General features: G+C 37.6%; 2 protein-coding genes across 4 annotated transcripts in view; one reads left to right on the top strand and one right to left on the bottom strand.

The window, feature by feature from the left end:
• Nucleotides 1-12,613, top strand: part of NT5DC1 (5'-nucleotidase domain containing 1) — a 260,894-nt gene that overhangs the window by 37,014 nt on the left and 211,267 nt on the right. The window lies entirely within an intron of this gene.
• The window catches only part of COL10A1 (collagen type X alpha 1 chain), a 13,504-nt gene continuing 2,078 nt past the window's right edge, over nt 1,188-12,613 (bottom strand). The window contains exon 2 of the mRNA XM_069077377.1: nt 1,188-3,470. Within this exon, the coding sequence (XP_068933478.1) occupies nt 1,582-3,470 (1,889 nt within the window). The 3' untranslated portion in view covers nt 1,188-1,581. The remainder of the gene's footprint in view (nt 3,471-12,613) is intronic.

Here is a 12,613-nt window from a genome sequence, read left to right as displayed (position 1 = left end):
ATTTGTGCTTTCAAAAGATTCAGGTTTGTCATGGGATTTTTGAAACAGCACTATACAAATATAATACAGAGCATAAATAAGCTCTATTTGGACTGTTGAAGCCTTTGATGCTAGTTGTAATTCCACTGAAATTCATGTAAATGGAAGACATGAAGTAGACTAACGTACTGTAAATACTTAAGACATTTCATTTGTAAAAAGTATCCAATGAACAAAATATTTCACATAATAAAGCCAAGGAACCAAGTAATAAAAGGTACTTTCCAATGACAAAAACAGTAATCATGTGAACCAATTGATTGCACATAGCTTTCATCTGCACCAACTGCCTTAAATGAATTGGAAGGAAATACCACCATTTCACATTCTTAACTTGAGAGGGTCATCTTGTCACAGGACTTCTTTCCATACTTTGAAGGTAGCAAGTAAGAAGACTTCTCAGCTACCAAATGAATTTTTGAGGTGGTTGAAGAATAAGCACCTTGTATAGCAGAAATGGTTTAATGTAGTAGGGTTTTTTGGGTTTTCAGTTTGACTAGAACACTTTTACTTTATTATTCATACAAGCACCATTGTAGGGAAACATTTGAATGCACCCTTCTCAGAATGCATCATCAGAAAGTGCTGTAGGGTACAGCGCCCTTCAAATTTGTGTGTTCAAGTTTACTAGTGATATACAGTACCTTTTTCTAAATGTCTCCAAAATGTGCTAATGTTAGTGGTTAGATTTTGGCATGTTTTGAAAGATATTGTCAAATTTCTGAAATCAAATTCGTCTTGGACTAAAAATCTTTTTCTTCTAAGACTCTTATTTTTGTGTTTGGATTTTTTTTTTACATTAATTTTTTTTTTTTGTAAAGCCATCAATCAAAGGGCCAACTTTTCTCTTTTCAAATATAATTTGGATGTTGGTATATATTTCACTTTTAAGACACATTTTGTAGATTGTTTTATATATTTTAAGTTCAAAACATTTTCAGTGTGGGCCTTAAAGGTGTTCTTCCTTTAAAATTTGAAGTTTTTGTTTAATTTGCTTTTAGACAGATAAGGAACATGCACATTGTGGGGAAAAAGGTGTTTAAATTAGCTCTATTTTTAAGCTTGAAAGTTCCAAAGTTACATTTTGTTGTAGTGTTAAGAATTTATATAAAAGATTTGGATAAACTCAGCAGTTTCTGATAGTTAAAATGAATCTCCTGAAGACTATTATGTAAATTTATCTACTTTCATTCTAGAAACTTCTTGTCTCTAAAAGATAATTCCATTTTGAGGCTATGTTTCTTTTAGTGAATTACAGTACAGGTAGAGTTAAATTTCACAATATCACATGATTTCACATAACACATTAGGGTATCTTAAACATAATTACTAGAAATCCCTAAAATAAGAGTGATCTTCATTTGCAATTTATTATATTATTTTTCAGCTCATGTTTCTAATGGTAAATTTGCATTTCCCAGACATTTGAAAAGTAGTCAATTTTTACAAAGTTATAGTGTTGGGAGGGAGTGTCTTCTAGGAAAACACCTCATTAAAAACCTTTTTCAAGCAGACAACGTAGACTAACTATGCAGCCTATTTTTATATTAAAGCAAATAAAAATCCTGAGAAAGATGAATGAACATACTCAGAAGAATATAAACCATTGGATTCTGTGTTTGGTAGCTGTAGCCATACTTGATCGTTTTCTGTGAGATCTAAAATGGTGCTCCCGGAAGCCTGATCCAAGTATCCTTTTGTATATTCATCATAGGTATACATTATGGGAGTTCCATTCTTATACAGACCTACCCACACATGATTCCCTTTCACATGTACATGGTAGGAGAAATAGTATAGACCTGGTATCCTACAGGTAAAAATTCCAGTTCTTGGATCATAGTGTTGTTGCCTGTTATAGACAATTTTGTCAAATGGAATTGGGGTACCTATTGCTGGGTAGGCTTTGGAGAGGATAACTGTGAAAGCTGACACAGGCATTCCTGTTATACCCTGATTTGCACTTACTAGAGGTGTCCCTGATAAGCTTGGCCTTTGTCCAGCTTTTATAAAGCCCTCTGGCGTGATTGCTTGACCTGGTGGGCCTGGAGGTCCTGGGGGCCCTGGGCGTCCAGGCTCTCCATTATGGCCTCTTGGACCTGGTAGCCCTGGTGGCCCCATTGGGCCATTGAGTCCTTTAGTTGCAATACCAGCTGGGCCAGGCAGGCCTGGACTTCCTGGGTCTCCTTTAGTCCCAGGGAATCCTGGAATTCCTGGTGGCCCAATTGGGCCTCTTGTTCCTGGTATTCCAGGGGCTCCCCTAGCACCTGGCTCACCATTGTGTCCTGGTATCCCCTTTGCTCCAGCTGCTCCTACGGGGCCTGGTAAACCAGGAGAACCCCCCAGTCCAGTGTCCCCTTTTGGGCCTGGTAAACCTGGGTTTCCCTTGGGACCATTGAGACCTGGTTCTCCTGGGTAACCTGGTTTTCCTTCTAACCCAGGTAGGCCTCTCTCTCCCTTGGCACCTGGGTACCCTGCTGGGCCTATTGGTCCTGCCTCCCCTTTAGAACCAGGAATGCCATGGTTACCTGGTATTCCTTTTGGTCCTTGGGGTCCCATGTGTCCTGGGGGCCCATCCAAGCCTGGTTCCCCTGGGTGGCCTGCTGGACCTTGTTCCCCTTTGACTCCTGGAGCCCCCGGAAGGCCTTCAGGTCCCCTCTGCCCTTTCATCCCGGGTAAGCCTGGTTTACCAAATCCAGGAGTACCTGGCATGCCCGCTATTCCTGGAGCTCCTGGAAGACCTTTGGCTCCAGGTGTTCCTGGCAATCCTGGTGCTCCATTGATTCCTGGCTTTCCTATTCCTGCTGCTCCGGGTTCTCCACGAGGACCTTGGGGACCTGGTAGGCCAGGTGGTCCTATTTCCCCTGGGAAACCTCTGTCTCCTTTAGCACCAGGCTGTCCTGGAAATCCATTTTCTCCCCTTTTCCCTACTCCAGCAAGCCCTGGAGGCCCCATGGGACCCTGTGGACCTGGATGGCCTCTCTCACCTGGTCTTCCAGGAATTCCATATCCATTTTCCCCCTTCTGTCCATTCATACCAGGGATGCCTGGTACACCTTTTTCTCCAGGAAGACCCCTTGGTCCTGGGGCCCCTGTTGGTCCTTGTGGTCCTGGTTTGCCTGGAACAGATAGCCCAGCCGGACCAGGAATTCCAGAAGGTCCCGGCGGTCCTCTTGGCCCTGGTAAACCAGCAGGTCCAACATCTCCTTTCTCTCCATATGGTCCTCTCTCACCTGGCTTTCCTGGGAGACCTGGCAAGCCTGGTTTCCCAACTGCAGAGAGTCCTGGTGGTCCTGGCATACCCGGCTGCCCTTGAGGCCCTGGGCTTCCATAGCCTGGCTTTCCTGGAGGTCCAGAAGGTCCAGGCTGTCCACGGGGGCCTGTGGGGCCTGGTGGTCCAGGAAGACCTTGTTCTCCTCTTATTGGTATGCCTAAAAGACATTAAAGACACATATACACAAAATGGAAAAATTAGGATTTTTGGGAAAAATCACTCTTCCCACATTATAAATCACAAAGCTAAAAAAAAGTTTTGGTGCCATCTAATTAATTTCCCTGCTTTTAGGAATAATCGAAACCCAAACCCTCAACAAAATAAAAACTCATTTTAAAAGTCATATAAAGAAGGTGAATTTACAACTCTCTGGTAACCTATTGTGATAACCACACAAAGTACAGTAGATACTTCCATTCATTACAACTTCCATTGGGCTACAATGGAATTGTAAAATATATTCACTTTAACAATTCAATAAACATTTATTAAATGCTGATTTTATGAAAATTCTTGTGCTTTGCACTGAGTACAAAAATGAAAAAAATATATATATTTATTCCCCTCATAGTCTACCAGAAATTGAGAATTCAGTGGAAATCGTTCCGACTATGTGTTCTTACATTTTCTTTGCAGTATATATATAGACATACCTATATATAGTGATATATATAGTTTGTATATATGCTTGTACATGCATGCATATACACATACATGTGTGTACATATATGAGAATATATCTACATGTGTATATAATATGTAGGAATATAGCTATACCTATACATGTATAGATGTACTAGCAAAACCAAACATATCAGAGGTAGAGACTGCAAAGGCAGAATAAATTTGAAAAGGTTTGACTATAGTGATTTTTTTTTCCATAAAAGCTAATAGTTTTAATGAGAAACACATTTGTTACAATGTGGAGATGCTTTTAAAAGCAGGAACTGTCTTTTACCTTCTTTGTATCCCCAACACTTAACACAGTGCCTGGCATATAGTAGGTGTTCAATAAATGCTTGTTGACTGACTGGCCAGCCTATATTGAATGAAGTTCAGGTTTAGGTTGGACATCAGCTGGAATCTTCTTCTATTCTCAAAGCTAATAGTGAACCTTATCCTTTCTTTTATTGAGACAGGATCAAAAGAAAGCATCATTAGGGAGCTAGAAATGAGGGGGTAATCTTAATATTCTTTTTAGGATATAAAGAAGCTCTGCGGTTTACTACTTCTGAGACCCTGAACAAGTCCCTTAATGTTCTAAAGCCTCAGTTTTCTCCTCTGTAAAATAAGGCTTCTCTTCCATCGTTAAAGCTATGACCCTATGTTCATGAACCAATAAATGTGCTTAAATTAGGCTTATTTGGAGCTTTTACTTAAGGCAAATCAATATTCATAAACTTCATTTTTTTTTTATAAAAGCCTCACTGCCATTATTAGCTCTATGAGTGCAAAACTTGTGTTTTCTGCCTTTAGTGCCTAGCATTGTGTCTTGTGTGCAGTACTTGTATATAAAAAGTATAAACAAATGAATCTGGGAGCATTCATTGTGACCTGGGGTGGAGATTTTCTCAGTAATTGATAAGTTTTTGTTTTAAGCCTATATATAGTACATATAGAAATGCAGAGCAGAATCCATTCAGTTCAACCAGTTCTGGACCTGTTACATGCTAGACCCTGTGCTAGACTCTCAGATACAAAGATATACCCCTGGGGGTCTGGATCGGGAGGAGCTTATTTACTAACGAAAGGATAAATATGCATGTAATAGTGCTGTATTTGAGAGTAGGAAGTGCAAAGGAGGGACCTGAGGGAAGTTCTATGAGCAGTTTGAGGGAGAGAATAGTTTTTAATGGTGGGGTGCCATTGAAGAGGTGGCCTCTCGAGTTGGGCTTTGAACTGAAGGAGGAGCACCAGCAGATATGGAGATGAAGAAGAAAGGTAGAAAAGTACATTTTATGCCTAAGAGCTAGACTAAGCAAAGGCACAGATGTGGGAAATGACGTGAGAATGGGAAATGGAAAATCTTTTTTTTACTTTTTCTTTTTGGAGGGCAATTGGGGTTAAGTGACTTGCCCAAGATCACACAGTTAGTTTTTTGTGTTAAGTGTCTGAGGTCAGATTTGAACTCAGGTCCTCCTGACTCCAGGGCTGGTGATCTATTCACTGCTCCACCTAGCCGCCCTGGAAATGGAAAATCTAATTTGGCTGAAATATTGAGTATATAAGACATAAAGCTAGAAAAGGAAGTTGGATCCATTCTTTAGTGGGCCTTGGTGTTCAGTTGCTTACACTTCACACCATAGGTAATAGGGAGCCACTATTTTTTTTAGTAGAGTAACAATCATAACATTGTATAAAGGAAGGATAAGGCAAGAAAACTGGATTTTGCAGTAATTTATGTAAAAAGAAATAAATGACTAAATTAGCATGGTTGTAGTAGTAGAGAGGAAATGCTGGATATGAGAGGTTGCGGAGATAGTAATGATAGTTCTTAGCATCTGGTTGGAAGTAAAAGACAGGGAAGGATGAAAAATGATTTTGGCTCCATAATTTCTGTGACAGGATCATGATGCCTTTAACAGGATCATGGGCAAAGAGGGAAAAGTTTAGGTGGGAAGACAGTTAATTCAGTTCTTCATATATCGACTTTGAATGTTGATGGGTTATCTAGATACAGATAATAAAGATTTTATGTAGCATTTTGAAGTTTGCAAAGCATATGTCATATAGCATCTCATTTAATCCGTGCAACAGCTCAGCAAGTAATGGGAAATATGAGACTGACACCCTGGAAAGGTTTAGGGTTGAGATGTATTTGGGAATTGTAGGCACAGAGGTAAAAATTTAAGACCTGAGAATTTTTAAGATAACTAAGGCTGACAGTATAGACAGAAGAGAGGCCTGCAAAAGAAGAAACTTGTGTAGCATTCATTTTGTAAATAGTGGAATTATGTGTACATGTATGTGTGTGTATGTGTGTGTGTGTGTGTATATCTTAGCTGAAGCCTAATGTCCACTAATAATAAGATAATGGATATAGAGTTGGTAAAGACCACAAAGGACCTCTAGTCCAACTCCTTTGTTTTAAAGATAAGGAAATGGAGACCCAGAGCCACTCAGTGACTTATCCAAGGTCACACAAGAGGTGATAATATTTGAAGCCCAGGCTTTGACTTCACAGCAATACTCTTTCCACTGTACTACCCAACAGAAGCATCAGAACAGCTGTAGTTTTTGTTTCATTCAGCTAACTTGTTGTGATTGCTAGAAAGAACTCCAACTATTAGCCAGACGTAAAAGTCAACATGAAAATGATTGATCATGGGGTGGCTAGGTGGCGCAGTGAATAGAGCACCGGCCCTGAAGTCAGGAGGACCTGAGTTCAAATCTGACCCCAGACGCTTAACACACTTACCAGCCATGTGACTTTGGGCAAGTCACTTAACCCCAATTGCCCGCCAAAAAAAAAAGAAAATAATTGATCACTTTACTAAGGTGAGTAAACACCATTTTGTTCTGATGAACAACCCATATTCAAGAAAAAAGTCTTCCAGGTAACAGATCTAGATACATTTTTCTTATATGTTGATCTTTGATATATGTTATTTTGTTGATTAATTTCAATGCCTATCTGTATTTCTTTGTATGTGTATACATACATATGTAAAATATATACAAATATATGTACACATATACACACATGTACACACAAAGTTTTAAAATACACTTTATGTGATATTTTACATATATGTAATAATATAGTAGTGTATAATTATATGTAATATTTTTATGTAATAATATTGTATATATAATTTTATTAATAAATGAAAGACAGAATGAGAAAGAAAGGAAGGGAGAAAGAAAGAAAGAAGGAAACAAGGAAGAAAGAGCGAAAGAAAGAAAGAAAGCCAACTTCAGAGCCGGGAAGATCTGAGATCATGTCCTGCCTCTAACACATACTGCCTGTATGATGCTGGGTGATTCTCTTAATCTTTCAGTACTCTAGGTGCTAACCTGACTTGGTAGAATTTCTGTATCCAGGAGTTCACTATATGGCTGTATCCAGGAGTTCACTATATGGGTATAAAATAATTACAGGTAAATTCTCTATCCCTGTTAACAAGTAGAATTTGGAAATGAAGCCCTGAGATAGCTAAATTATTCTTTGTGTTGTGTGCATGCATGTGCACACACACACACACACACACATACTGCAAGTTACAAGTAGGACAGAGGAGAGATGTTTCTCTCCTGTATTTTTAGCATAAAACAGTTTGAAAACAAATGTTAAACCATAGTAAATGGAGGTTAGCAATGTCTCTTTAAAGGAGACATTTTTATGTAAAAATTAAGCTGCTAATATAGTCAAAAGAGAAGTCATGTCAGAGGTAGGCTGTAAAAAAAAAGTGCTTCTATGAAAAATTTTGGCCTATTTCAGACTGCTCTTATCTTGATAGTCTTAAAAAAAATCATAATAGATGATTTCCTAAGATACTGACGGAAAATAATTGATGGGTTATCCTAACAATTTAAGAACATCCTTTTCTAAAGCAAAATCTTGGTCATTAGTTTTTGTAGATCTGTAACTTTGGTATGTAGATAAAGCTGTGATTTTGTTCAAAACACAATAAAATAATCTAGAACTCTTATAGAGTGAAAAGGTACATAATCTGTGATGACAGTAATGAAAGGGTAGAGTCATCCACTCAGAGGCAGAACTTTTTTGGAATATTGGTGTCCATTGTGCTGGGTATAGTCCTGTAATGTGAATCAGACTTCATCTCTCCAAAATGCACAGTTGTATGAACTGCTTACTTAGTTATGAGATGGCTTCTTCCATTGTAAAATTAGTAGGCTGCCATCCACCAATTTGATTAAATTAAGATGAAGGTAATGCCATGCTTAGCAGCTAGGTGGCTCAATAGAGTGCTAGGCCTGCTGTCAGGAAGAACTGAGTTGAAAAAACAGTATCAGATACTTACTAGCAGTGTGGCCCTGAGCAAGTCACTTAACCTCTGTCATAATGCATTGGAGAAGGAAATAGCAAACCACTCCAATATCTTTGCCAAGAAAACTCCAATGGATAGTATGTTCCACAGGGTCATGATGGAAAAACTGAACAACAGCAATACCATCCTTAAGAAAAGTCGCATTAGCATATTGAAATGTTGGGATGCTTCCACAAAGATGGAATCATAGTCTGCCAGTCACATTATGAAACTTGTTGTGATGCAACTTAGTGTCGAACATGGTTTAATTTTTTTGGCTCTATTTAGTTATAGACCATAATGTTCAGTTTGGAAGAATCTACATTTTTCTACATGTATTCATTTTGAAAATGTAAATACATGCTTTTGTTTATAAATTGATGAGGGGTCTGTTTTGATTTCTATTGTTAACTTGATTTATGTATTTTATTTAGGATTTTCCATCATAATTATGAATGATAGTGTATTTTAATTTTTAGTTTTTCATTTTGTAGTGAACACTGATGCTATTGATATTTTGACTTACTGCTACCTGTAATTTGTTTTTGTTGGGGCTGTTGGAGTTGTGTCCTATTCTTTGTGTTCCCATTTGGTTGACAAAGATACTGCAGTGGTTTGCCATTTCCTTCTCCAGGTCATTTTACAGATGAGGAACTGAGTCAAACAGGGCTAAGTGACTTGCCCAGGGTCACACAGTGTCTAGTAAGTGTCAAAGGTCAGATTTATATCCATTTATATCAATGAAGAATAGAAAAGCACATTAAGATAAAAGAAGCGGGGGGAGGTGCAGCTAAGTAGCCCAGTGGATAGAGCACAGACTGGAGTCAGGACCACATTTCAAATCCAGCCTCAGATACTTGACAGTTACTAGCTGTGTGACCCTATGTCACTTAACCTCCCTTGCTTACCACACCCCCCCAAAAAAAACACATAGTAGTTGCTCAGCAGACACTTAAAATTGAATTACATTCAAATTCTATTGAAGACATCATAATTGTGATATTATTTTAGACAGCCCAGTTGATTGAACAAAACTTTCAGAAACAGATGTTCACATTTGTCTAGTTTTGTGGTTGCATTTGTAAGAAAATGAATTTGTGTCACAGATACCTACAAATATGCTATTAGTATAATATAAAGAAGATCTTATCCACATTAACTCTCCTTAAATTGCTAGAGTAGCAGGAGTTTGAGCAACTTTCAAATAGTTTATTACTTTAAGTATAAAGTCATGGCTTCCTGCTTCCCTTTGGTTGGTGTAAATTTAACACTGTATTTGAGGCCTGGATGAAACAGGTTGGTAGTATGTAACCCTTATTCATTATTGCCTTTCTTTCAGATATCTGAAAGCAGAGCAGTCTGTGCCACAGAAATGGAATTTGCTAGACTTTCTAAACAGTGCAAGAGGCTCTAGCTTACTGGTCTGTCATTTTTCATGGTAGGGATTTTTGTTGAATTAAGCAAATAACATGACTTCACATTAGCTTAGAGTCAGGAAGACCTGGGTTCAAGTCCTGCCTCTGCTAAATAATAGATTGTGACTATAGACAAGTAATAGTAGCCTTGTGGTGTCCTAGGCAGCTTTCTAAGAAGGTAAGTGCTATGGAAATATTACATATTTGCATGGGTTGAGAGAGCTGCCATATCAGATAGTCTCTTATATTGATAAAATCACAAGTCCACAATTTCCCCATTCCCATCTCCCCAGCCTCAAAGAGAAAAAATGAAGTAGCCTATTTTTGTTTCAATGGAGTCAGTTGTTAATGGAACTTTAGAGCTGGGGTCTAGAAATCCCTTGAAAGTAGATTTCAGGGAGTCAAGGAACTTGGATGGGGAAAAAAAGACAACTTTATTTCAATATGATTTGTTTTCCTTTGTAATCTTATGTATTTTATTTTATGCATTTAAAAGCCTTATTTTCAGAAGGAGACCATAGGCCTCACCAGGCTGATAAAGTGGTCCATCAGACACATAAAAAAGCTTTAAAACTCCACTAGCTACTGTGATGACAGTGGATTGAATTGTGTCTTCATGATCTGATAGTATAAATGAATATGGCCCCCAAAGTGCCCCAATTACTTGGTATTTATTTTATTTAAGGTGTTAGCTTTTTATTGACTATTAGGATGGTAGAATAAGGAAAAATCCAATTGGTAAATTGAAAAAAAATCATTTACATTATGAAAAGTGTAGTCTAATGGAACAAATAATAGTATTGAGAGTCAAAAAAAAACCCTGTTAAAGTACTGCCTTTGACATTAGCTGTATCACCATGGGCATGTGTCAAGTGAGAAAAATAATTCTTTTATTCTGTACCTCACAGCACTATTGTGAGGCATGTATTTTGGTAAACCTTAAAGCTTTTCATAAGTATAAGAGCTGTTATTATGAAAAGAATGTAAGGGAGAGAAACCAGTAACTATCTAAGTCAATGAAAAGGTACTATCTTCAAGTAGTAAGTTTTTACTTAAATTTTTTAAATTAATTTCTCTCCCTTAAAAGTAGAATCAATATAGAATAGAGGTTTCAGGGAAGAAGAGAAAGTAACTGGAATGAGCTATCAGTCAGTGGTGAAATGCCTGGGAGAGTATGGTTTATCACGGATTGATAGAATGGAATCACTAGCTTTTAACATATGCAGGACATGTAGCAAAGCAAAATGTCAAGTTTGTGGCAACCAGATGGCATGTGATGAGAATTACACACTCATATTTCTCCTCCACTGGGACCTCTTTTCTATAATGGCATCTCACCTACACACTTTCCTTATTGTTATTTTTCCATCTGGAGTCATTGTAAAGCACATCACTTTTGACCTAAATGTGAGATGGTTTACTTCACTTTTATTTGCTGCCGCACCTGACAGACAGACACAGTCTTTAATAATAGCCATTCTTTTTCCAAACCAAACCTTCTGTATTACTCTTTGTTTTTTATTCTGGAAATTATCATACAGAACTCTTTTTTTAATGAGGAAAATCTTTACATGTAATAAGAAAGGATAAAATGCTGTTTACAAAAAAAAAATGAGGAAAATGAAGCTTAAAATCAATTGTCTTATTTCTCCATAGCATGAAATAAGGCCCTTGGAAAGATTTCCCTATTCACCACCCCCCAAGACTTAACCTTAACCATAACCTATTTAATATGTAATCCTTTTTTTTTATTCCTTTTTTTATCAATAGGAAGATTTTTGTCTATGTAAAAAAAAAAATGAGCCGATTATGTCTTCTGAAGCATGGCAGGGCTCAAAGCACATGTTGTCTTGGATGGAATGTTAATGCAGTAGTGCCCTGGCAATGAAATCATGACACAATACAGACCAAGCACTATATTTCCCTTAGGCCTGACATTTTAAATGAGAGAAGAATTTTTTTTTTAAAAAAGCAAAATGAACAAAAGAAAACCTGTCAGAAACTTCATTTACCTAAAATATCCCAGTGCAGTGGTGCAGCATAGTACCTAGTCTTAAAGTTGCCTAGAGCACTGAAAGGCTAAAAGAACTGCAGAGGATCATGAAGCAAGTCTGTGTAAGAGGCAAGACTTAAACAGGGGCCTTCTGGGCTTTGAGGTCAACTTTCTGTCCACTAGGCCACACTTTCTTCTTCTATAACTGTTCAATATTAATATTTTTAAAAGTGGAAGGGAACTAGATAACTGTTTTCAGTTCCTAAAAGTGAGCTGACAATTTTTTCTAACAGCATCTATATCTTTAATGGCTCCAAGTATGTTACAATGTTCTTTAATTTTCACTGTGATATTTTGTGTAATAGTAAAAAACTCACAAGCTTTGTTGGAATCTAAGTCAACTTTTTTTTTTAATGAGATTTATTAAATTTTTTTTAATTTTTTTTTTTAGAGGGCAATGGGGGTTGACTTGCCCAAGGTCACACAGCTAGGTTTGTGTGTGTGTGTGTGTGTGTGTGTGTGTGTGTGTGTGTGTGTGTGTGTGTGTTAAGTATCTGAGGCTGGATCCGAACCCAGGTACCCCTGACTCCAGGGCCGGTGCTCTATTCACTGTGCCACCTAGCCGCCCCCTGGGTCAACTTTGTAATACAACAAAGTCAGGTGTTTATTTCAAAGTTGACAGAATTTTAAAAGTAATTCAAGTTCTATTCCTTACATCACATTTACTTTACAAAAGTAAAAATGACTTATTTTCTTTTTCTTCCTCTTTTTCTCTCCTCTTTTCTATTTGTCACTTCTTTTCTCTTCCTTTTTTCTTTCTTTCTTTCTTTCTTTCTTTCTTTCTTTCTTTCTTTCTTTCTTTCTTTCTTTCTTTCTTTCTTTCTTTCTTTCTTTCTTTCTT

This window comes from Petaurus breviceps, unplaced genomic scaffold (genome assembly GCF_028583685.1).
Source record: "Petaurus breviceps papuanus isolate PSGF00001 unplaced genomic scaffold, PetGlider_PUasm1.0 90977, whole genome shotgun sequence".
In the NCBI taxonomy this organism is placed as follows: Eukaryota; Metazoa; Chordata; class Mammalia; order Diprotodontia; family Petauridae; genus Petaurus; species Petaurus breviceps.
The sequence above is the reverse complement of the archived record's forward strand: the minus strand, read 5'-3'. Positions and strand labels throughout refer to the sequence as shown.